The following is a 25,123-nucleotide window of genomic DNA, read 5'->3' as shown; positions in this document are numbered from 1 at the left end:
GTTATGTTGAACTTGTATAAGACACTATTTCGTCCTCAGCTGGAGTATTGCGTCCAGTTCTGGGCACCGCACTTTAGGAAAGGTATGAAAGCATTGGAGAGAGTACAGAAAAGATTCATGAGAATGATTCCAAGGATGAGGAACTTCAATTATCAAGATACGTTGAAGAAGAGAAGGCTGAGAGGTGATTTGATAGAGGTGTTCAAAATCATGAGGGGTCTGGACAAAGTGGATAGGGAAAATGTTCCCACTTGTGAGAGGATCGAGAACAAGAAGCCACAGATTTAAAGTGATTGGGAAAAGAAGCAAAAGCGACATGAGGAAAAACACTTTCATGCAGCGAGTGGTTAAGGTCCGGAATGCTCTTCCTGAGAATGTGGTGGGGGCAGGTTCAATTGAGGCATTCAAAAGGGAATTGGGGAAAGGAAGAATGTGCAGGGTTACAGGGAGAAGGCATCAGGTGAAGTGCTCATTCGGAGTGCTGGTGTGAATGTGATGGGCTGAATGGCCTCCTTCTGTGCTGTAATGATTCTGTGATATCACTTCTATTAATTCTTATCCCATCCATTATCTCAACTACCTCGTTTACTGTGACTGTGACATCATTATCATTCAGTATCTTGGCCATGCCCACTGCCTCCAGGCGTGGGTATCCTTTTTGGTCCCTAATTGGCTCTACCCCTCCTCTTACTAGTCATTTACTGTTTATATACTTATAAAAGTCTTTTGGATTCCCTTTTTTATGTTAGCAGCCAGTCTATTCTCATATTCTCTTTTTGCCCCTCTTATTTCCCTTTCCACTTCCCCTGTGAACTTTCTATATTTAGCCTGGTTCTCACCTTGTATTATCAACTTGCCATCTGCTTTATGTCCCTTTTCTGATTCATCTTGCTCTCTATCTCTTTCGTCATCCAGGGAACTCTAGTTTTGGTTGCCCTACCTTTTCCCCTCATGAGAAAGTACCCTGATTGTACTTGAACCATCTACTCTTTGAAGAAGGCTGCCCATTGTTTGACTACAGTTTTGCCTGCCAATCTTTGATTTCAGTTTACCTGGGCCATATCTGTTCTCAACCCACTGAAACTGTCCCTCCTCCAATTATGTTTTTTTATTCACTTGTGGGATGTGGGTGTCGCTGGCTAGGCCAGCATTTATTGACCATCCCTAATTGCCCTTGAGAAGCTGGTGATGAGCTGCCTTCTTGAACCGCTGCAGTCCTTGGGGTGTAGGTACAGCAAAAGTGCTGTTAGGAAGGGAGTTTCAGGACTTTGACCCAATGACAGTGAAAGAACGGTAATATCGTTCCAAGTCAGGATGGTGTGTGGCTTGCAGGGGAACATGCAGGCGGTGATGTTCCCATGCATCTGCTGCCCTTGTCCTTCTAAATAATAGAGGTCATCTGTTTGGAAGGTGCTGTCGAAGGAGCCTTGGTGAGTTGCTGCTGTGCATCTTGTATATGGTACACACTGCTGCCACTGTGCATCGGTGGTGAAGGGCGTGAATGTTAAAGGTGATGTATGGAGTGCCAATCAAGCATGCTGCTTTGTCCTGGATGGTGTCGAGCTTCTTGAGTGTTGTTGGAGCTGCACTCATCCAGGCAAGTGGAGAGTATTCCATCACACTCCTGAGTTCTGCCTTGTGGACAGGCTTTGGGAAGACAGGAGGTAAGTTACTCGCTGCAGAATTCTAAGCCTCTGACCTGCTCTTGTAGCCACAGCATTTATGAGGCTGGTCCAGTTGAGCTTCTGGTCTGTGGTGACCCCCAGGATGCTGATGGTGGGGGATTCAGTGATGGTAATGCCATTGGACGTCAAGGGGCGATGGTTAGATTCTCTCTTATTTGAGATGGTCTTTGCCTGGCACTTGTGGGCATGAATGTTACTTGCCACTCATTAGCCCTAGCCTGGATGTTGTCCAGGTGTTGCTGCATCTGGTCATGGGCTGCTTCAGTATCTGAGGAGTTGCGAATGGTGCTGAACATTGTGCAATCATCAGTGAACATCCCCACTTTTGACCTTATGATGGAGGGGAGGTCATTGATGAAGCTGCTGAAGATGGTTTGGCCTAGGACACTAACCTGAGGAACTCCTGCAGTAATGTCCTGGGACTGAGATGATTGACCTCCAACAACCACAACCATCTTCCTTTATGCTAGTTATGCCTCCAACCAGCGGAGAGTTTTCCCCCAATTCCTGTTAACTCCAGTTTTTGCTTGGGCTCCTTGATGCCATGCTTGGTCAAATGCTGCCTTGATATCAATGGCAGTCACTCTCCCCTCACCTCTGGAGTTTAGTTCTTTTGGCCATGTTTGAACCAAGGCTGTAATGAGGTCAGGACCTGAGTGGCCCTGGCAGAACCCAAACTGAGCATCAATGAGCAGGTTATTGCTGAGCAAGTGCTGCTTGATGGCACTGTCAACGACCCCTTCCATTACTGTGCTGATGATTGGGAGTAGCCTGATAGGGTGGTTATTGGCTGGGTTGGATTTGTCCTGCTTTTTGTGCACAGGACACACCTGGGCAATATTCCACATTGCCGAGTAGATGCCAGTGTTGTAGCTGTACTGGAACAGCTTGACTAGTGGCACGGTTAGTTCTAGAGCACAAGTCTTCAGTACTATTGCCAGAATGTTATCAAGGCCCATAGCTTTTGGAGTATCCAGTGCCTTCAGCCATTTCTTGTTATGATGTGGAGTGAGTTGAATTGGCTGAAGACTGGCATCTATGTTGCTGGGGACCACAGTAGGAGGCTGAGATGGATCATTCACTTGGCACTTCTGGCTGAAGATGGATGCAAATGCTTCAGCCTTATTAGAATTAGAACATTACAGCGCAGTACAGGCCCTTCGGCCCTCGATGTTGCGCCGACCTGTGAAACCACCTGACCTACACTATTCCATTTTCATCCATATGTCTATCCAATGACCACTTAAATGCCCTTAAAGTTGGCGAGTCTACTACTGTTGCAGGCAGGGCGTTCCACGCCCCTACTACTCTCTGAGTAAAGAAACTACCTCTGACATCTGTCCTATATCTATCACCCCTCAACTTAAAGCTATGTCCCCTCGTGTTTGCCATCACCATCCGAGGAAAAAGACTCTCACTATCCACCCTATCTAACCCTCTGATTATCTTATCTTTTGCAAGTATTCATAGTCTAGATTGCTCCTAGTCGTTTTCTATTGATATTAGATGATCTCTGTTCCCTTAATGTTCCCCTTCTGACACTTGATCTACTTGACCCACTTCATTCTGATGAACCAGATCCAGCAATGCCTCCTTCCTCGTTGGGCATTCAAGAAAGTTCTCCTGAGCATGCTTTGGAAATTCTTTGCCCTCTCTGCCCTTTACGCTTTTACTATCCCGGTCTATATTAAGATAATTGATGTCCCCCATTATCGCTACCCTTATGGTTCTTGCACATCTCTGTAATTTCCTTGCAATTTGCTCCTCAATATCCTTCTCACTAGGTGGTGGCCTCTAGAATGCACCCAGCATTCTAATAGCACATGTATTGTTTCTTAACTGTAACCAAATAGATTCTGTACTTAAGCATCCTCCCCCCACCCCTCTCCACACCCCACAAAACACCAACCCCCTCATCCTAGGACATTCCCTCTCTCCAGCATTGTAATAATCAATACTGCCACTCACCTACTCTCCTTCCTTCCATATCTTTCCTAAACACCTTCTAATGAGGAATATTTACGACCCAATCTTGTTCTTTTTGAACCAGTTCTCTGATAGTGCCACAACCTCATATTCCTACATAGCTATTTATGCCTCCAGTTCAACAAACTTATTTACCACATTTTGTATGTTTGCATACATGCACTGCAAACCTATCTTGGACCTTCTTGTATTCTCCCTTAGATAGATCCCACTGAATATTGTACTTTTTAAACTCTAGTTTTGTCTGCCTCCCCAATCCGCCTGCCAATTTAAACCCTTCCCCACAGCACTAGTGAACTTCCCTGTGAAGGCATTGGTTCCAGCTCTGTTGAGGTGCAACTTGTATGGCCTGTAGAGGTCCCAGCTCAGCTAGAACTGGTTCCAATACCCCAGGAATCCAAAGCCCTCCCTCCTGCACCATCTCTCCAGTCACACATTCGTCTGCTTTATTCTCCTACTTCTGTGTTCACTCACGTGTGGCAGTGGGGCCAATCTGGAGATTACAACCTTTTGAGATCCTGTTTGTTAATCTCTCCTAGCTCCCTAAAAATCTGTCATCCCTTTTTCTACCTATGTCATTGGTAGTGATAATGGTCCACCAACTCTGGCTGTTCAGCCACACTCCCTTGAAATGTTTTGTAGCCTTTCAATGACATCTGAACTCTGGCACCAGGGAGCCAACATACCATCATGGAATCGCATCCAAGGCGCTAAAACACCTGTGTCTTCCTCTAACTATTGAATCCCCTATCACTATTGCTTTCCCAATCTTCCTCCTGCTCCTCAGAACTGAATACTGTTTAGAGAGTGAAATTCACTTGGGACTCATACACCACCTGCCTGTCTGGTGGTCACCCTGTCCCTCTCTGCCTCCACTCTCTTAAGCTGCGAAGTGACCACATCCTGAAACATGCTATCCAGGTCAGTATACCCTCTAATTTATGTTTGTTGTGTGTGGCCTGCTTGATGTACTTCATGGTCCCTTTTAGCTTGCCATGCTATTTGCTTGTATATGACCTGTTTGTTTCCTGTGCGATACATTCGAGCATGGTCGTGCATCTGCACAGCTTAGAGGGAACGTTGATTCACATAGCTCTCAGCCTCACAAATGCACTGCAGTGCCACCAGCTGCTACTCAAGCTCCAAAATCCACAGCTTGATCTCTTTCTGCTGATGATACTCCCTGCACCTTTGGCTGTCCAGGACTTGGAAAGTGTCTTGGAGTTCCCACATGGTACAGGATGTGCATTCGAGCGACTGAGGTGTCCTGCCATGCCTTTATTTATGTAACTCATATCAACACTTAACAGAAATAAACTGAAGTCTTGGAGAAAAAAACATCACCAGCTTCTCAACAATTAGCACCTTCCCTTGTGCTGAAGTCACTTTAGATTTTTTGTTTACCTTGCTCCCTCTGGACTCCGGCCACTCTGCTGCTTCGCTCCTGAACTCCATCAGGTTCCTGATCTTTATCTCCGGGCTCTGTAATTCAAATGTGTATCCATTTTCTCCTTGAAGGTGCAATGGTCTTTGCTTCATCTACAATCTGTGGCAAAGCATTCCATACTCCCAACACTAAAGAATTTCTCCTAACCTCTTTCTTTGCTTTTAAGTGGCCATTTTCAATTCATGACCCCTTGTCACTGACTCTCCAACCAAAGGAAATAAAAACCCTTCATAATATTAAAAATCTTTTGATAGCCTGTGCTCCAGTAGAGATAACTTGATATTATAAATCTTACAACATAACTATTGTTTCTCACTTTTGGCTTCATTTTGGTGAATTTACATTGTATGCTCTCTATAGTTTTAACATTTTATTTTCTATAATTAGCTGCTCAAAAATACACAGTATGCTTTACCTGGAACCTAACCACCATCGTTACCTCTTTACTCTTGTATTCTATTTCTAAAATCCAAGGGTATGTTAAAAGGTTTGTATGAAGTACATGCCAGCATGCACTTCCTGTAGCATGTTTGTGGAAATTTTTTATTCATTTATGGGATGTGGGCATTGTTGGCAGGGCCAACCTTATTTGCTCTTGAGAAGGTGGTGTTGAGTCATCTTCTTGAACCACTGCAGTCCGTGCGATGGAGGTAATCCCACATTGCTGTTAGAGAGGAAGCGTAAGATTTGATCAGGGGTCACAGATGACTCAAAAGAGTCGGAGTTACAAGCCGTTTATTGAAAAACGACAGTTCAAATATAATGCAAAATCAGAATAAGTAGATATAGGACCTGTAACAGGTGAGGACAGTTTACTGGTCCCAGATCAAATGAACGGACAGATAAGGGGAGTAGTTTGATATCTAACTCATGGTAATTTTTTTCCTCCTGTCTCTCGAGCTGGCTGAAGGTATTAAGCCGAAGCTAGCATAGATCCACCTTGGGGAACCTTCACCTGTCTAACCTTTCCTCTGCAGCTGCCTGTTTATATACCCTATTTTAGAAGCCAGTGGATACCCCCTCCCCCATCAATCATTTGTGTGACTATTTTTACCCATTCAATTGCCCAATTACCAGGGAATAGGTACTCAAGGCAGATCCCTTCCAACCTACCTCTTGTCCCATGAAATTGTCTCTTGTATGGACATCTTGTTGCCTTCTCCCAGACAGTTTGTTTAGAAATGCAGGTCAGGACTACTTCCTGTAACTTGTCATCAGGCCTAGCTTTGCTTACACAAAGGTCTGTTCCTAAGCTATGCCCTTGGTCCGATAATGACCTTAGTTCTTGTCAGCATAAATGGTCTGCTGGAGACTTTTAACCAAAGAGGGAGAGAGACCTATTTCTATAAGCATTCAGTTAATTTCTCAAGATTTTATAAAGCCATTAGGTTGCCATTTCTTACAGGAGTTTCAGTATTTTAGCCCAGGGATGGTGAAGAAATGGCAATATAATTTCCAAATCAGGATGGCATTTTCCACTGAGTCTGTGCTGACCGTCAACCACCCATTTATACTAATCCTACATTAATCCCATATTCCCTACCACATCCCCTCCTACATTAATCCCATTTTCCCTACCAACTACCTACACTAGGGGCAATTTACAATGGCCAATTTACCTATCAACCTGCAAGTCTTTGGCGGTGGGAGGAAACCAAAGCACCCGGTGGAAACCCATGCGGTCACAGGGAGTACTTGCAATCTCCACACAGGCAGTACCCAGAACTGAACCCGGGTCGCTGGAGCTGTGAGGCTGCGGTGCTAACCACTGCACCACTGTGCCGCCTAAGGCACATAGGCAATTTTTATTCTAACATGGGATAATTTGTTTAGCAATGTTATTTTACCAGACCTGATGGGGGCATTCTTCTCGCTTGAATCTGATTCCTATCTACTTTTTCAAGAGCATTGGCAGACCATGGACAAGTAGGTGCAAACAAACTAAAAATAATTGAATGGTACACAGTTAGGTGTAAACGCAGGAATGTTTAATTTTTAAAAAAACAATGATTCTTGCAAATAGGATAATTGCACTTTCTATCTCCTGCAATGCAAACTTCTTATGCAAATTAATCTTAAAATACTGTGTGTTTCAGCTTCCTCTTTCCAAGAATACACCAATTCCATACTATCTCCAACTTATTTTATGACCTGTCAATCAAACAAATCCAAGATTCTCAACTGCAACCTGATCTGTAAGTGAATTCAGATTTTCAAGAATACAGAACATGCACATTCTATCCTTAAGAGAATACAGAACTATATATTATTTTAAATGCTTTAATAGGATATATCTTTCACTTGTGTGCTTCTCATACAAGCTTCGCTATTTTGGAAGCGTGCAGCCCGTGATTTCCTGTCTATTCATTTTAATAGACAGTCCTGGGCTGCTCCATGTGATTTTCCAATATGTGTTGCCAGTGGGAGATTCTTCATGCTGGAAATGCACAAGCAAAAAGTTTACACTCATGTTCTTGCCATGATAAAGGAGCACTAATTTACCACTAAGAGATATATTTGTGTTTAGTAAATGTCAGTCACACACCAGAGCCCCGATTATTTATGGGGAGGGAATGGAGGCTAATGGTTGCAGGGAGGGGAGGCTGGAAATACTGGGAATGTGGAGGCCGTGCCAAATTAAGTAGCAGGGCCTTGTTATCAGTTTTCTTTTTACTTCGTTTCCCACCCAGCAGCTGGGCAGATTGAGATGTTTGTCATCTGGCAGGCAGGAAAACCCGTGATAGAATACCGCAGTGGGGACAGTCTCCAGCAACCAGGAAATATCACTTGTTGAAAGAGAGGTGGGATGAGTCGGAGCAGCAAAGATTGCCAGGATGGTGAGGGCTATCGGATCAGCAAAGATTGTGGGGGTTGGTATCTGGCCAGAAATCAAGTGGAAGGGGGTCCGCCAAAGACTTGGTGGGGGGATATCGAACCAGCCATCGGGGGTGGGTTGGGGGGGATGATAGGAGGGGTAAAAGGAAGTGATCAGGAGAGATTGTGGGCTTGGTTATGGTGGGGGGGGGGCAGTAGGGGGTGATGTTGGGGCGAGTGGCTGTTCACAGCAGAGGATTTGCTTCAGGGGGCAGGGTGAGCACTCCTGCTCCAAGTGGTCCACAAGCAGTGCTCTTTAAAAAGCACTTACCTGCTGGTTTCAGCTGCTCTTGCCTCCCTTTAGCTGCAGGGTTTCCAGAGCTCTGGGAAATCCAGCCTGCAGTGTTTTCAAATTCAAATGGCTGCCAAAGTCTGAAGAAAGAAGCCTCGTTATAATTATAATCATGGACCCTCCTCTCCAGAGCAAATTACTTAGATGCCCCAAATCCACCACATTTAAAATGCAAGTAGATGTGTTTGCGATTGGTTGGAGTCAGTTTTCACATATTTGCTGATTTAATCCCCACCCAACCCTCTGCTGCCTATCGTTTGGTGAGGGAGGGGCAAAACTCCCAAGCACCACAGATGCTATCCTTAATTACAAATGCAAAACGATTGCCTTTTTAAAAAAAAAAGTGAATGAAAGTTGGTAATTGATCTGCAACATGAAATTTACAAGCAATTACAACTGTCCTTTGATTGTCCTCAGCAGTTTGTAAATAGCTACGTTTTAATTTGTTTGGATTCACCTAGTTGGAGCAGTGGCCCAAACTGTACAGGCCAGGTTAGCAGCTGAACACCATAACTGTGTTTTATACTTGTGTGTGTATATAGTAGAACATTTGCTGTTTCCTAGAATGAGTCCACAATGGACAGGGTGACAAGAGACTTGCTGTTACTGTATCTAATAATTTCACAATATATAATTATTATGTTTGCCTTCTCTCTAATAAAGATAAGTTTGTTCCTGATTGCCTGTATCCTAATTCCTCTTAGTACTTTGTACAACAGAAGATAGTATCTAAATATTTGGTTTTCTCCCAAGGCAGTTTTGAAAGGAGTTTATTTTGACTGTATGCTAACAAAGTGAATAAATGTTTCCAAAATTGCACAAGTGCTACAGGATTGTAGGAGATGAATTAATGACCTGAAATGGGTGGCAAAATAAAAGTTGAATATATGACCTGAGATATTGAAGAAAAGTACTTTGAGAATGTGATCACCCAACAGTTTCATTTATTCAAAGAGGGAAAATATATACTTCTGCAAAGTTTCAGAAGTCCAGTGTAAAATATATATTTTTTAAAAGTCTTCCACCATCACCATCCTTGGGTATGTCTTGTCCCACCAGTAGAACAGACTCACCAGATATCGTAGCAAATGATACACAATTGGGAGGGAGTGGCCCTGGGAGTCCTCAACATTGATTCCGAACATCACAAATTCCTATGGTATCAGATCAAACATAGGCAAAGAAAATCTCTGCTGATTATCACCTACCACCCTCGCTCAGCTGATGATTCAGTACTCTTCCATGTTGAATACCACTTGAAAGAAGCATTGAGGGTAGCAAGGTCATAGAATGTACCGTGGGTGGGGACTTTGATGTCCATCACCAAGACTGGCTCAGTAGCACCATTACTGACTGAGCTGGATGAACCCTGAAGGACATAGCTGTCAGTGCTGTGGCAAATGGTGAGAGAACCAACACCAGGGGAAAAACCTACTTGACCTCATTCTCACCAATCTACCAGCCACAGGTGCAACTATCCACCACAGTATTGGTGGGAGTGACCTCTGTGCAATACTTGTGGAGATGAAGTCCCATCTTCACATTGAGGATACCCTCCCATCATACTGTGTGGCACCACCACAGTGTTAAATGGGATAGGTTCAGAACAGATCTGGCAGATCAAAACTGGGCATCCATGAGGCACTGTAGGCTACCAGCAGCAGCAGAACTGTATTCCACCACAACCTGTAACCCCATGGTCCAACATATCCCTCACTGTACCATTTCCATCAAACCAGGGATCAACATTGGTTCAATGAGGAATGCAGAGGAGCATGCCAGGAATAGCACCAGGCATATCTAACAATAGCGAAGCTGCAACACAGGACTGCACGCATGCTAAACAGCGGAAGTAGCATGCTATAGACCGAACTAAACAATCCCACAACCAATGGATCTGATCAAAGCTCTGCAGTCCTGCCACATCCAGTCATGAATGGTGGTGGACAGTTAAGCAAATAACACAAGGAGGAGGCTCCATGAACATACCCATCCTCAATAATGGCAGAGCCCAGTACTTGAGTGCAAAAGACAAGGCTGAGTGTTTGCAACCATCTTTAGCTGGAAGGGCTGAGTGGATGATCCATCTCTGACTCCTCGAGATCCTCAGCATCACAGAGGCCAGACTTCAGCCAATTCAATTCACTCCATGTGATATCAAGAAACGGCTGAGCACACTGAATACAGCGTAGGCCTCTGGGTCCTGACAATAACATCCTAGCTATGGTGCTGAAGAGGTCCAGAACGAGCTGCTCCAGTACAGCTACAACACTGCTATCTACCTGACAAACTGGAAAATTGCCCAGTTCTGTCTTGTCCATAAAAACAGAACAAATCCAAACCAGCCAATTACCAACCATCAGTCTACTCTCAATCATCAACAAAGTGATAGTGAAAATAAAACTGCTCACCATTCAAAAATAATCCAGGAAGGCAAAGATAACACCCGGCTTCCCTTCACATCACTAAGCTTTTTCTCTGCCTCCTCCACCCTCACTTCGAACAATAAATGTAATGAGCTCATGCACTTTTTTTGTTACAAAGATACTGAGACTATCCGATTAGCTGCCTCTGCTGCTTCCCTCCCTTTCCCTAACTTACCTGACCTCACTTCCTCTAAGGTTCTCCCTTGCCCTAACCCTGATTTTGCACCTTTCTTTAGTTTCTCTCCTATCTCCCCTCATATCCTCTCTGAGCTCATCTTGTCCATGAGACCCACCTCTTGCTCTCTACACCCTATTCCTACGAAACTTCCCTTCCTGGGTCCTCTGTTAGCTGACATTATCAAATACAGTTCTTTGACAGCTGACCACAAGATTCTGCTTCACTGCCTTCACACCGCCATCTGCTGGGTGGGACTGCACTGGCCTAGTTTCATTTGTATCTATCCTGTCATAGCCAGAGAATCACCTGCAATGGCTACTCTTCTCCCTCACATGCCATTACCTCTGTTGTGCCCCAAGGATCTATCTGTGCCCCCTCTCTCAGTTGCATGCTGCTCCTCCATGACATCATCAAAAATCATGGCGTCAATGTCCATGTGTACACTGACAGTAATCAGCTCTATGTCTCCTCCACCTCTCTTGACCCCTCCTCTGTTTCTAACTTGTCTGACATCCAATATTGAATGAGCAGAAATTTCTTCCAATTAAACAGCATCATCTTCGGTCCTCACCACAAATTCTGTTCCTTCGTCACTGACTCCATCTCTCCCCCTGGCAACTGCTGAACCAGACTGCTTGCAACCTTGGTGTTATATTTGACCCTGAGGTGAGCTTCCTACCACACATCCCCACCATCACTAAGACCACCTAATTCCATCTCCTGAACATTGCCTGACTTCGATCTTTCCTCAGCTCATTTGCTGGAACGCTGATCTGTGCCTTGTTACTTCTAGTTTTGATTGTTCCAACGCACTCCTGGCCTGTCTCCCACGTCCTACTCACTGCAAATTTGAGGCCATTCAAAATTCTGCTGCCTGTGTCCTAACATGCACTAAGTCTCACTCACCCATCTCCCCTATACTCACTGATTTACACTGAGTCTCAGTCAAGCAATATCTCTCATCCTTGCTTTCAAATCAGTCCATGGCCTCGCCCCACCCTAATTTTGCAATCTCCTTCTGCCCTATAACCCCCTGGATCTGTGGGCTTTGCCAATCTGTCTTCTTGAGCATTGTTGATTTTAATCATTCCATCGTTGGTAGCTATGGCTTCAGCTGGCTAGGCCAGGGGTCAGCAAATTTTCTTACCTGAAGAGCCTTTTTAAAAGAAATTTGCCAAAAAATAAAAACTATTGGGAGCTGCATGCCAAAAGTTCGGCATTTCTCACCAAATACTTGGCAAACTGCCAAATGCATTTGGTTGTATGCATAATTTACATATATAATAAATAAACAACATGTATTGAAGTTATGTATCAATAGAAAAAAATCAAAACTAAAATAGACCTAACCCTGAATTATTGCGTTTGTTTTTACTTTTTTAACTATAATTTTGTCAGTAATCTTTAAAACATACTATAATCAAAGATCTGTAGAATTAAGACAATTTTTTGGCAATTGATTCTCATGGTTTAAAAAAAAAGCTTTTCATTGCACATTCATCTCCACTATATTAGAAACAATAATGTTCGCAACCATAAAACCTATTCCTCGAACCAAAGGCATTATCTATAACCATGGTGCAGCTATACCACTCAAACAAGTTTATTTCGAGCATGATGATGATATTTTACGTTAAAATAATCATTTGAAATCATAAAGTGCAGCATATTTATTACCATTTTATCACCACAATAAAAACACTGCTCTTACTTTTCTTGACTTAAGTTTTTTAGGCTTTTTTCATGTTAAAGCGATCCAGCTAGAAAAGGTTGGGAGCTGCAAATGAGATGTTAAGGAACCGTATGCGGCTCTGGAGTCGCAGGTTGCAGATCCCTGGCCTAGGCCCTAAGCTCTTGAATTCTCTCCCTATATCTCTCTGCCTCCCTTTCTCTCTTTCCCTCTTTAAAATCTATCTCTTTGATCGAGCTTTGGTCATCTGGCCGAATATCTCCTTATGCAGCTCTATCAAATGTTGTTCCATAACACTTCTGTAAAGCACCTTTGACTTTTTATTGTGTTAAAGGTGCTATATAAGTGCTAGTAGTAGTAGAAGAACAGAGTCCTCCAATGAATGCAGAGGAGACACCCTTATCCTGCTCTGCTTATACATTCCTAAACCTCAGAAAAGGCTGATGTAAAACGCAAGGACCCTCAAATCCTTAGACAACAGGAACCAAGATCTGATCAAGATATTACCCAAAGGACATGATCCATGTCATCCATTCTGTGCTGCCATGTAATTGGAAGATCCCTCGTTTGTAACATGGATTTACCAGTGTCCTATAATAACTGGAAGCTCTGCAATAAATTGTGCCAAACTCAAGCTGTCATTATCTCCATTGTGGACATAAAGCCTGTTGGAGGGTGACCATCTGATCCATGAACAATATGCAGGGGAATGTTGCAGTGTGGTAATGACTAGATGCACGCTGGCATGCCATTGGAGCAGGTGCCATTGGGAGAGGAGATTGATTGGAAGGTCATAACTCTTGGAAAGCAGACCTTCTCCAAGTTGTGCTTTCATGTTGCTATTCAAAGCTTTCTTGAGTCATCTAAAGGTGAGGCCAGATTCCAATTTTCCTGTGGCTGTGGTGGAGGCAGGCAATACTTGGTAAATATAATAAATCAGCATTTTAATACATTTATTGCTAAAATAGATATTGATAACATTGAATAAAAAGGAAATGTATGTCTATTTAGCACATGCAGTTACATTAATGCACAAAATTACTGTGCCAGGCACACTTGATAACTCAGCAAACAGTGAGTAACTGAGCCATACAAACCAAGTAAATTCCACCTGCAAAACTTAATCTGTGTTGTATTAGCTGATCTCAACTGATGTAGTAATAAAGGGGGGGAGGGAATGGCTACAGTTGGACTTTGTGTTCTTGGATTGGGAAGGAGTAATCAGCCAGAATCCCTTACAACTGAATATTATCCAGAAACCCCTCTGTAAGCAAGTGTGTATGGACAGCATCAGGCTCTGATGTGATTTCCTTCTGGTTGATGAGCCTGCTCACACTCCTTGTCAAGAGTAACATAAAGAAGAACTTTTTTGGGAGGTACCAGGGAGTCTACGTTGCCCATGCAAGAAATAAATATTTTTAAAAGAAAATTCATTGGAAAAAAAAACTAATGTGGTAGGGAAAAAATAATACAGCTCTAAACAGTCTCCTGCTGTGCTGTACCTTTCTATGATTCCACAGGAGCTATGGTAGGCCATTTTTCATTGGAAATCCTATTAATGCACAACCTGATAGCATTAGAAGGAATAGTGACTGGTACATTTGGACAGTTTTACATTGGAATTCCCATAGCATATGTTTACATCGTTTTTAAAAGAGCACAAGGCCCATGTAAAAATGTTAACATTGGTAGATGTGGATTGGAACCCTTCAGAGCTTTACTGTTTCCAGGATGTAATTGTAACAGTTCTGCAGAACTGCTGAAAGGTTGTCGACCTGAAATGTTGACATTCTTTCTTCCTCAACAGATGCTGACTGTGACCTGCTGAGTATTTCCAAAATTTACTGTTTTTATTTCAGCTAGATTGAAACTGAGTTGACAGGTTAGAGTGTAAAGATAATAAAGCTCTGGAAACTGGGATCTTTTTGGTATTCACACAGAGCAGTAAGTGGCTGCAGCTCGATGAACTTCGGCTCAGAGTTAATGAGCTTTGGACACTGCACTACATCAAGGAGGGGGGAAAGATTGTATTAAATCAAAGGAAGAGGCTTACAAAAGTTGCCAAAAAAGTAGTAAGCCTGAGGATTGGGGACATTTTAGAATTCAGCAAAGGAGGACCAAGGAACTGATGAAGAAAGGGAAAATAGAATATGAAAGTAAACTAGCGAGTAAAAATGGACTGTAAAAGCTTCTATAGTTATGTAAAAAGGAAAAGATTAGCAAAAACAAATGTGGGTCCATTACAGGCAGAGACAGGAGAATTTATAATGGGGAATAAGGAAATGGCAGAGAAACTAAAAAACCTCCCAGAAATACTAGAGAACCAAGAGACTAGAGAATGTAGAACTGAAAGAAATTTGTATTGGTAAAAAAGTAGTACTGAAGAAATTAATGGGACTGAAAGGTGGTAAATCACCTGGACCTGATGATCTACATTCCAGAATGTTGAAAGAGGTGGCTGTAGAGATATTAGATGCAAGGGTGGTCATCTTCCAAAATGTTATGGATTTTGGAACAGTTCCTGCAGATTGGAAGTTAGCAAATGTAACCCACTATTTAAGAAAGGAGGGAGAGAGAAAATGGGGAATTACAGACCTGTTAGCCTGACAGCAGTAGTAGGGAAAATGCTGGAATCTATTATAAAGAATGTGATAACTGGACACTTAGAAAATAATGGTAGGATTGGGCAGAGTCAACATGTATCTGAACGTGCAGCATTCATAACAAAATGGATGAATTGATAGCACAATTAGAAATAAATATGTGTGACCTGAGAACCATTTCAGAGACATGGTTGCAAAGTGACCAAGGCTGGGATTTAAATGTTCAAGAGTATTTGACATTTTGGAAGGGCAGAAAGCTGGAAAATGGTGGTGGGGTAGCTCTGTTAATTAAGGATAATTTTAGTACAGCAGTGAGAGATGACCTTAGTTTGGAAGATCAAGATGTAGAATCAGTTTGGGTAGCAATAAGAAATAGCAAAGGTAAGAAGTCACTAGTGGGAGTAGTTTATAGGCCCCTAACAGTAGCTACACAATAGAACAGAGTATACAGGAAGAAATAATGGGGGCTTATAAGAAAACTGCAATAATCATGGGTGATTTTAATCTTCATATAGATTGGACGAATCAGATTGACAAAGGTAGGCTGGAAGATGAGTTCATAGAGTCTATTGGAGACAATTTCTTAGAGCAGTACATTCTAGTGCCAGCCAGGGAGTGGATTATTTTAGACCTGGTAATGTGTAATGAGACAGAGTTAATTAATGACCTTATAGTAAAGGAGTCCCTAGGCAACAGTGATCAGAACAATGATAGAATTTCACATTCAGTTTGAGGGTGAGACTAGTTAAATAAAGGCAATTACAAGGGTATGAGGACAAAGTTGGCTAAGATGAATTGGGAAAATAGATTAAAAGATAGGACAGTAGAGAAGCAGTGGGAGACATTTAACGAGATATTTCATAACTCTCATCAAAGATATATTCAATTGAGAAAGAAAGACTCTGGGAAGGATGCACCATCTGAGGCTAACTAAGGAAGTTAACGATAGTATCAAATTGAAAGAAAAAGCGTACAATACTGCAAAGATTTGTGGTAGGTCAGAATCTTGGGCAGATTTAGAAATAGTAGAAGGGTTAGTTACCACAGGACACAGATATAGGGTAATTGGCAAAAAGAATCAGAATCAGAGGTGCCCCGAGGGGGAAAAAGTTAGGCAGCAAGTTGTTATAATCTGGAATGCACTGCCTGAAAGAGTGATGGAAACAGATTCAATAATAACTTAAAAAAGAGAATTGGACAAAAAATTGAAAAGGAACAGTGGCGCAGTGGTTAGCACCGCAGCCTCACAGCTCCAGGGGCCCGGGTTCAATTCTGGGTATTGCCTGTGCGGAGTTTGCAAGTTCTCCCTATGACCATGTGGGTTTTCGCCGGGTGCTCCGGTTTCCTCCCACAGCCAAAGACTTGCAGATTGATAGGTAAATTGGCCATTATAAAATTTCCCCTAGTGTAGGTAGGTGGAAGGGAATATGGGATTACTGTAGGGTTAGTATAAATGGGTGGTTGTTGGTCGGCACAGACTCGGTGGGCCGAAGGGCCTGTTTCAGTGCTGTATCTCTAAATAAAATAAAATAAAAACAATTTGCTGAACTATGGGAAAAGAACAGGAGAGTGGGGTGAATTGGATAGCTCTTTCAAAGAGTCGACACAGGCAAAATTGGTTGCATAGCTGCCTTCAGTACTTTATTATTCACTGAGGAATCATTGAATGGTTAAGGTGTGTTGTATTCTGCAAACATTTGTGAATGTTGTGGCGATCTGTTCAAACCAGCATGGGCCAAAGATAACTGATAGTTGTAACGACAGCGTCAACTACCAGAAATCGTAGTGCAAGATGGTAGTGCGCAGAACCTGTAATAGAATCATGACATACGTCAGCAGATTTGCTAAGCTCTGGAGGTGATAGTGTATGCTCCTAATTGACAGCATTCATATTGTGCCTGATCTGTCAAATATCTACTGCAACCTGTAATACTACTTGCAACAAAACTGACACAGTTTCATTCCGTCAAATGATTTCTTTGAACTTTAGCAATGCTGCAACAATTTATTGTGATAATTCAGCTTCAAATGTTGTCATGCCCCCCATCTGATTAAGCAATGTTTCCTTTTTTCCTTGCTTAGCAGTCAATCAGTCATGGAGTTATACAGCACAGAAACAGGCCCTTCGGCCCATCATGTCTGTGCCAACCATCAAGCACCTATCTATTCTAATCCCGTTTTCCAGCAATTGACCCGTGGCCTTGTATGCTATGGCGTTTCAAGTGCTCATCTAAATACTTCTTAAATGTTGTGAGGGTACCTGCCTCTACCACCCCTTCAGGTAGTGTGTTCCAGATTCCAACCACACTCTGGTGAAATTTTTTTTCCTCAAATCCCCTCTAAATCTCCTGCCCCTGTCTCCTGTTGCATGTAATATTAACTTCCTATATACAGAATTATGGTTGTTAAGCTTAATTAATTGATTTTAAAAATCTTATGTCCGTATTTAAAATGGAAATTGTCACTACAAACAAGTCACCCTGTAGTTGTACAATTTGGCCACGGGGGGTGGCGTTTCCCCACAAATAGCTCAAAATGCTTTTTGAAACTGTTTGATCTACAACCTTTTCCTCAATTCAAATTTCTATGTCAAAACTAAGAAAATAAAATTAAAATTATATTCTTCAGAAAAGCAGGATTAAATTGATCCATTAAATTATCTTTTAATGCCTTCATCAAATATTTCACTTGAAACCTCAACCCCTCCTGACAGCTCTTGGCTTGTCATAAAGCCATTATGGCACAGAAGGAGGCCATTCGGCCTATCGAGTCCATGCCAGCTCTCTGTAGAGCATTTCCCCCACTCTGCCCCCATAGCCCTGCAAGTTTATTTCCCTCGAGTGCCCATCCAATTTCCTTTGAAGTCATTAATCGTCTTCGCTTCCACCACCTTTGGAGGCAGCAAGTTCCAGGTCATTACCACTAGCTGCATAAAAAAAGTTCTTCCTTACATATCCATAACATCTCTTGCCCAAAACTTTAAATTTGTGTCCTGTAGTCCTTGTATGATCAGCTAATGGGAACAGCTTTTCTTTATCTACCTTATCTTGTACAACTCTATCAAATCTCTCCTCAATCTCCTTTGCTCCAAAGAGAACAACCCCTGCTTCTCCAACTTAATCTATATAGAACCTTGGTATACATTTAAAATACTGTGCAACGTTCGTGTCTTCATATTACAGTAAGAATATAGAGGCACTGCAGAAGGTGCAGAAAAGATTTGCAAGAACCTAGAGGCTATAACCATTAGGAAAAATTGAACAGGCTGGGGCTCTTTTCTCTAGAAAAGAAGATTGAGAGGTGACCTAATAGAGATCTTTAGAATTATGAAAGCGTTCGAATGGGTAGATGTAAGAAGATCTTTCCACTTGTGGGAGAGTCCAAAACTAGGGACCATAAATGGTAGTCACTAATAAATCCAATAAGGAATTCTGGAGAAATTTCCTTACTCGGAGAATGGTGAGAATTGGAATTCATTGCCACATGGAGTGGTTGAGGTGATTAGCGTAGATGCATTTAAGGGGCAACTGGATAAGTATATGAGAGAGAGAGGAATAGAAGGTAGGTAAGGGGTTCAAGGAGAGGAGATTTCGCCTGAGTGAGACGTAGTCAGAGTGTGAAGGTGGGAATTTGGTTCATGTGGGAATTCAGTACAGGGGGAAAAAAGAATTTATGTATGATGTTCCAGCAAAGAAGGTAAGCAGTTGTTGAACATTTTCAGTTTTTCTCTTATCTAAACTAAGGAATTTTATTTGGGGTTAGTATAACATTAATTGAAAGAATAAGAATCTTCTGAAACTCAGGTAATTTATTAGAAAGGTTATATTAGTAGTAGTAAGGTTTACCACCAGTAGTCAAGCCTAGTAGTAGTGCGGCTTACTTGTAGTGGGGTTTATTAATTTATTTTTCTTAATTTATAATTAACACATAATAAAAATGGCAGGGCAGGTGATGTGTTGCGGCTGCTATATGTGGGAGCTGGTGGACGCCAGTGGCAAACACATCTGCAGTAAGTGTCTGCAGCTTGAGGAGCTTCAGCTTGGAGTCAATGAGCTGGAGGCTGCGATGCATCAGGAAGGGAGTAAGTCACCTGGACACTTCGTTCCAGAAGGCAGTCACACCCCTTAGGATAGGGCTTTCTGATTTAGTCCGTGGTCAGGGACAGGAGGGTGTGACTGCGAGTGAGGCAGATAAGGGGATTGAGAAGGCAGAAGTGGAGGAGCCTCAGCCCTTGCAATTGTCCAACAGGTTTGAGGTTCTTTCAGCTTGTATGGATGAGAGCGAGGGCTGCAGGATGGATGAGCGAACTGACCGTGGCACCGTGGTACAGGAAGCCATTTAAGGGGGGGGCAGGGGAGTAAATAGGAAGTAGTGGTAGTAGGAGACAGTATAGTCAGGGGATAGACACAGTTCTTTGCGACAAAGAGCGAGTGTCCAAAAGGCTGTGTTGCCTGCCCAGTGCCAGGGTTCGGGACATCTGCTCGGGGCTGGAAAGGATCCTGGAGTGGGTGGGGGGGGAGGTGGGATCCAGTTGTGATGGTCCACATGTGTACCAATGACATAGATAGGATTAGGAAAGAGGTTCTGCATAGGGAATACAAGAAGATAGGGGCTAAATTAAAAAGCAGAACCTCAAAGGTAATAATCGCTGTTTCATTACCTGAGCCACAAGCAAATTGGTGTAGGATAAATAAGATTAGACAGTTAAATGCGTGGCTCAAAGGTTGGTGTGGGAGAAATGGGTTTTGATTCATGGGGCATTGGCACCAGTACTGGGGAAAGTGGGAGCTGTACCGTTGGAACTGTTCACCTGAACTGTGCTGGGCCCATTGTTCTGGCAAGTCATATAACTAGTGCAGTAGAGAGGGCTTTAAACTAATTATTGGGGGCAAGGGATCAAGTGAGGGAAGATGTGATAATTTAAAGAGCGAGAAGACAAGACAGCAAGATAGCAATAAGGAAAATGATAATCAGAATATGGCAGTGTACAAACTTAGAGTGCACCAGCAGATAAGGCTGAAAGTTGTGAACTGATGGGGTGGGGGCTGGGTGGGGAGAGGGTTCGGGTGAAGAGAAATTTAGAAATCCAAAGAGAAAGGTTGAGGCATTGGAACAGTATAGCATTGTGGGTAAAGACGAGCAGAATGGGACAGGAAGGGACAGAGAATTTAACAAAGGTTGTACATTAGCGAATAGAAGTAGAAAAATGAAATTCAAGGTTCTATATCTGAATGCGCAAAGCATCTGAATAAGATAGATGAACTAGTGACACAGATAGATCTAATCACCATTACAGAAACATGGTTACAAGGTGATCAAGGTTGGGAAATAAATATTCCAGGGTACACAATATTTCAGAAAGACAGACAGAATGGCAAAGGAGCAGGGGTAGCACTGATAGTAAAGGATGACATTTGGACATCAGTGAGAAAGGATCTGGCCTCAAAAGATCATGAAGTAGAATCAGTATGGGTGAAAATTAGGGATAGCAAGAATCAGAAAACACTGGTGGGAGTAGTTTATAGGCCCTGTAACAGTGGTTATACCATTGGACAGAGGATTAAACAAGAAATTATTGGAGCTTGTAACAAAGGCAATGTAATAATTGTGGGGGACTTTAATCTTCATATAGACTGGGACAATGAAATTGGCATTGTGGTCTAGAAAATGAGTTTGTAGAATGTTTTCGGGACAGTTTCTTGGAGCAATACATTATGGAATCGACTAGGGATAAAGCTATCTTTAGATCTAGTATTGTGTAATGAAGCTGGGTTAATTATTAATGTTATAGTAAAAGATCCACTGGGAAATAGTGATCATAACACCATTGAATTCCACGTTAAAGTTTGAAAGTGACATATTCCAATCAAAAAAGGAAGTTTAAACATAAACACAGCCAATGACGTAGGTATGAGGGGAGAACTGGCTAAGGTAAATTGGGTAAATAGACGAAAAGGTATGGTGGTAAATGAATAGTGGGAAACCTTTAAAGAAACAATGCATAATGTTCAATAAAAATACATTCCATTGAAAAACAAAAACTCAGCCAGAAAGACCCATCTGTGGCTCACTCAGGAAGTTAAGAATAGTATTAGATTAAAAGAAGAGTCATACAATGTTGTAAAGAAAAGAGTAGCAAGTCTGAGGATTGGGAGTGTTTTAGAAACCAGCAAAGGGCCACTAAAAAGTTGATAAAAAAAAGGAAAAAAATAGAATGAGAGTAAACTAACCAGTAACATTAAAAATAGATTGTAAGAGCATGGTATATTAAAAAGGAAGAGAGTAGCTAAAATAAATGTTGGTCCCTTAGAAGCAGAGATAGGAGAAATTATCAAGGGGAATGAGGAAATGACAGAGGCATTGAACAAATATTTTGTATCTGTCTTCACAGTAGAAGACACAAGTTTTGTGCCAGAAATAAGCAGTAACCTAGGGCTGAAAAGAGTGAGGAAATTAAGGAAATTCATAACAGCAGAAAAAAAGTATTGGAGAAACTTAAGGGACTAAAATCCGACAAATCTCCAGGACCCGATGGCCTGCATCCTAGGGTTCTAAAGAAGCTAGCTGCAAAGATAGTGGATGCGTTTGTTATGATTTTCCAAAATTCCTTAGATTCGGGAATGGTCCCATCAGATTGGGAGTTGACAAATGGTACACTGCTTTTCAAGAAAGGAGGGAGAGAGAAAACGGTGAGCTACAGGCCTGCTAGCCTAACATCAGTTATTGGAAAAGTGAAAGATTCTGTTAAGGAAATCTTAAAAATGCACTTAGGAAAGTACAGTGAGGATGTAACCAGTAGGGTAGATAATGGAGAACCAGTAGATATAGTATACTTGGATTTCCAAAAGGCATTCGATAAGGTGACACACAAAAGGTTAATAGGCAAGATAAGGGTTCATGGATTTGTGAGTAATTTATTAGCATGGATAGAAGATTGGTTAATGGACAAGAAGCAAAGCGTGGGCATAAACGAGCATTTTCAAGTTGGCAGGCAGTGAATAGTGGAGTGTGCAAGCATCAGTGCTGGAGCCTCAGCTATTTACAACGTATATCAATAACTTAAATAAAAAGACAGAGAGTAATGTATCTAAGTTTGCTGATGATACAAAGGTAGGTGGAAAGGTAAGCTGTGGGGAGGACATGGAGAGGCTGCAAAGAGATATAGACAGGTAAAGTGAGTGGACAACAAGATGGCAGATGGAGTATAATGTAGGGAAGTGTGAAGTTGTGCACTTTGGTCATAAGAATAGAAAAGCAGAATATTTTTCAAAAGGTATGAAACTTGTAAGTGTTGATGTTCAAAGAGATTTGGGTGTGCTTGTACAAGGAATGCAGAAAGTTAACATGTTGGTACAGCAAGCAAGTAGGAAGGCAAATGGCATGTTGGCCTTTATTGCAAGGGGATTGGAGTACAGTAATAAAGAAGTCTTTCTAGAATTGTAGAGGGTTTTGGTGAGACCACATCTGGAGTGCTGTGTGCAGTTTTGGTCTCCACATTTAAGAAAGGATATACTTGCATTGGAGGTGGTACGGCGAAAGTTCACTTAATTGGAACCTGGGATGAGGAGATTATCCTATGATGAGAGGCTGAGTAAATTGGGCTATATTCTCTTGAGTTTAGAAGAGTGAGAGGTGATCTCATTGAAACATGCAAGATTCTGAAGGGGCTGAATAGGGTAGACACTGAGAGATTGTTTCCATTGGTTAGGGAATCTAAAACACAGGGGCATAGTCTCAGGATAAGGGGTGATCATTTAGGACTGAGATGAGGGTTGTGAATCTTTATAATTCGGTACTCCAGAGGTTGTGGCTGCTCCATCGTTGAATGCATTTAAGGCTGGGATAGACAGATTTTTGGTCTCTCAAAGTCAAGGGATATGATGAGTGGGTGGCCAAGTGGAGTTGAAGCCGAAAATCAGCCATGATCATATTGAATGGTGGAGCAGGCTCGATGGGCCATATGGTCTACTCCTGCTCCTATTTTTTGTGTTCTTGTGTTATGTTGATAGAGTGAGATGAAGCAAGGTGGGAGGAGGCTCGTGCGGAGCATAAACACCAGTATAGACCAGTTGAGTTCAACGACCTGTTCCTGTGCTGTAAAATTCTATGTATCTCAGTTGGTGACCTAATTTAACACACACATTTGCCCCAAGTGTGTGTTCTGTCTGATGTCATGACAGAACATGGACCACAATATTAAGAAGTACATTTCAGGTGGCTTTTCAGGGTACAGGAGAAATGTAGCAAGGGGCACAGATCTGCAAATTCACAAATGAGACTAGGAACACTCTCTCTCCAACCAAACGTGTTGGCTCCCCACATCTTTTAGGTCATTTGTTACCCATACAAAAAGACTTGTTCTGCAAAGTTACAAGAGGGCTACAACTGTTTGGGTTTGACACATCCTGAGCCTTTTCAAAAATCCTCATAGAATTTCGCATCTCTATATTCAGGAACACCTCAGGCAAGAAGAATCAATACATTTTCCAACACATTTCCAATTTGCAAATGGACCTTGGGGCACCAGAGTGAGTGTGTTTTATAAATCCTACCTGTGCATACTCCAGAAAGTCATTGAATCCACCCAACAGTAACCTCTTTCCTCCACAGCCCACAAGCTCTCGCCATATAATTGGGGCGTGTTGATGTGTCCAGTCATTTCTTTATTTACCTAATATTTGAAGCTATTTCTTGATAATGTGACACTGAGCTTACTTTACCTTATAGTCTGTGTCTGTGCAGTGTACCTATTTTCCCAGCATGCATCAATACTATTCAGTTAATTCACCTGGTTATTTTGTCTGAACCAGTAGATTGGCATCAGGTTCTTCAATGTCACAGGCTAAACAATCAGTTTCTAACAAGTGCCCCCTAATGGGAACACAACTAATATAACTGGTCAAAAAACTAGAATTCAGTCAGCTCTTCTACTGGAATGTTTTTCTTCAGTTTCAAATAGTTCATACTCATTGCTTCTACTACTTTTGGAAAAAAGCTGGAGATTACATTTCAAAAGCTTTATTCAAGTAAAATTTATCTTGAATGTTTTAAAGCCTTTTGTGGTTGTGTGTGTGATAGAAAGAAAAATTGACAGTGTACTGTTTGTTCTGTACACTTCAGAAAGTGTATGAGAGAGAAAATGTCTTTATGCAAATGTTCAGTTTTCAAAATAATTTAAATTTTGGGAATCAGTTCTCAACTATGCTTTGTTAGAAAAAAGTAATTGCTAATTCCAGACACAGGAGAGATTTTAAAAAACAAATTGAATTTTATAAGCAAACAACTCATTTCTGAGGGAAATGGATTATAATGGAGAAGGGTAATGTGAAGATGAAAACTGGTTGCTAAGGATGCCTCCAGCCACCTGCCCTTGGGGGAAGTGGCGGTGAATGGGGGAGATAGATGGAAGGTTAAGGGTGAACTGAGTGATTTTAGGGCAAGCAGGATATGAAGCTGGGTTGAGGTAAAGGGGTAGGGGATGCAATGGAGGAATAAGAGGGAAGTATGAGCCTTTAAGAGAAGAGATCAGAAAGGTGGGTGGCAGTACTGATGAGGGAAGACATTGTAGTGTTAGACATGGAGGATGTCCTTGAGGAGGAAAAGACAGAATCCATTTGGTTAGACTTGAGAAGCAAAAAGGGTATGGCTGGGGGTATTTTATAGGCCTCCAAATAGTGAGAGAGAGAGAGGAGCAAATCTGCAGGGAAATCACAGAGATGTGCAAGAACAATATTGGGAGACTTTAATTATTCAAATATTGATTGGGATAATGTTAAAGTAAAGGATAAAGATGGGGAAGAATTTCTGAAATGTGTTCAGGAAAACTTCCTTGACCAGTTTGTTCTCGGTCCAACTCAGATGGAGGCATTTCTGGATCTGGTGCTGGGGAATGGGGTTGGCCAAGTGGATGAAGTGCCTGTGGGGGAACACTTGGGTAAGAGT

The 25,123-nt window shown here is 42.1% G+C and overlaps 1 protein-coding gene across 5 annotated transcripts in view; it reads left to right on the top strand.

Annotated features, from left to right (window-relative positions):
* Window positions 1-25,123, top strand: part of si:ch211-171b20.3 (uncharacterized) — a 307,602-nt gene that overhangs the window by 23,160 nt on the left and 259,319 nt on the right. For all 5 annotated transcript variants that reach the window (XM_068032044.1, XM_068032045.1, XM_068032046.1 and 2 more), the window contains exon 2: window positions 7,215-7,313. In XM_068032044.1, coding sequence (XP_067888145.1) covers window positions 7,215-7,313 — 99 coding nt within the window. The remainder of the gene's footprint in view (window positions 1-7,214; window positions 7,314-25,123) is intronic.

Source organism: Heterodontus francisci, chromosome 5, assembly GCF_036365525.1.
Source record: "Heterodontus francisci isolate sHetFra1 chromosome 5, sHetFra1.hap1, whole genome shotgun sequence".
Lineage (NCBI taxonomy): Eukaryota > Metazoa > Chordata > Chondrichthyes > Heterodontiformes > Heterodontidae > Heterodontus > Heterodontus francisci.
This window is presented reverse-complemented; position numbering and strand designations above follow the sequence as displayed.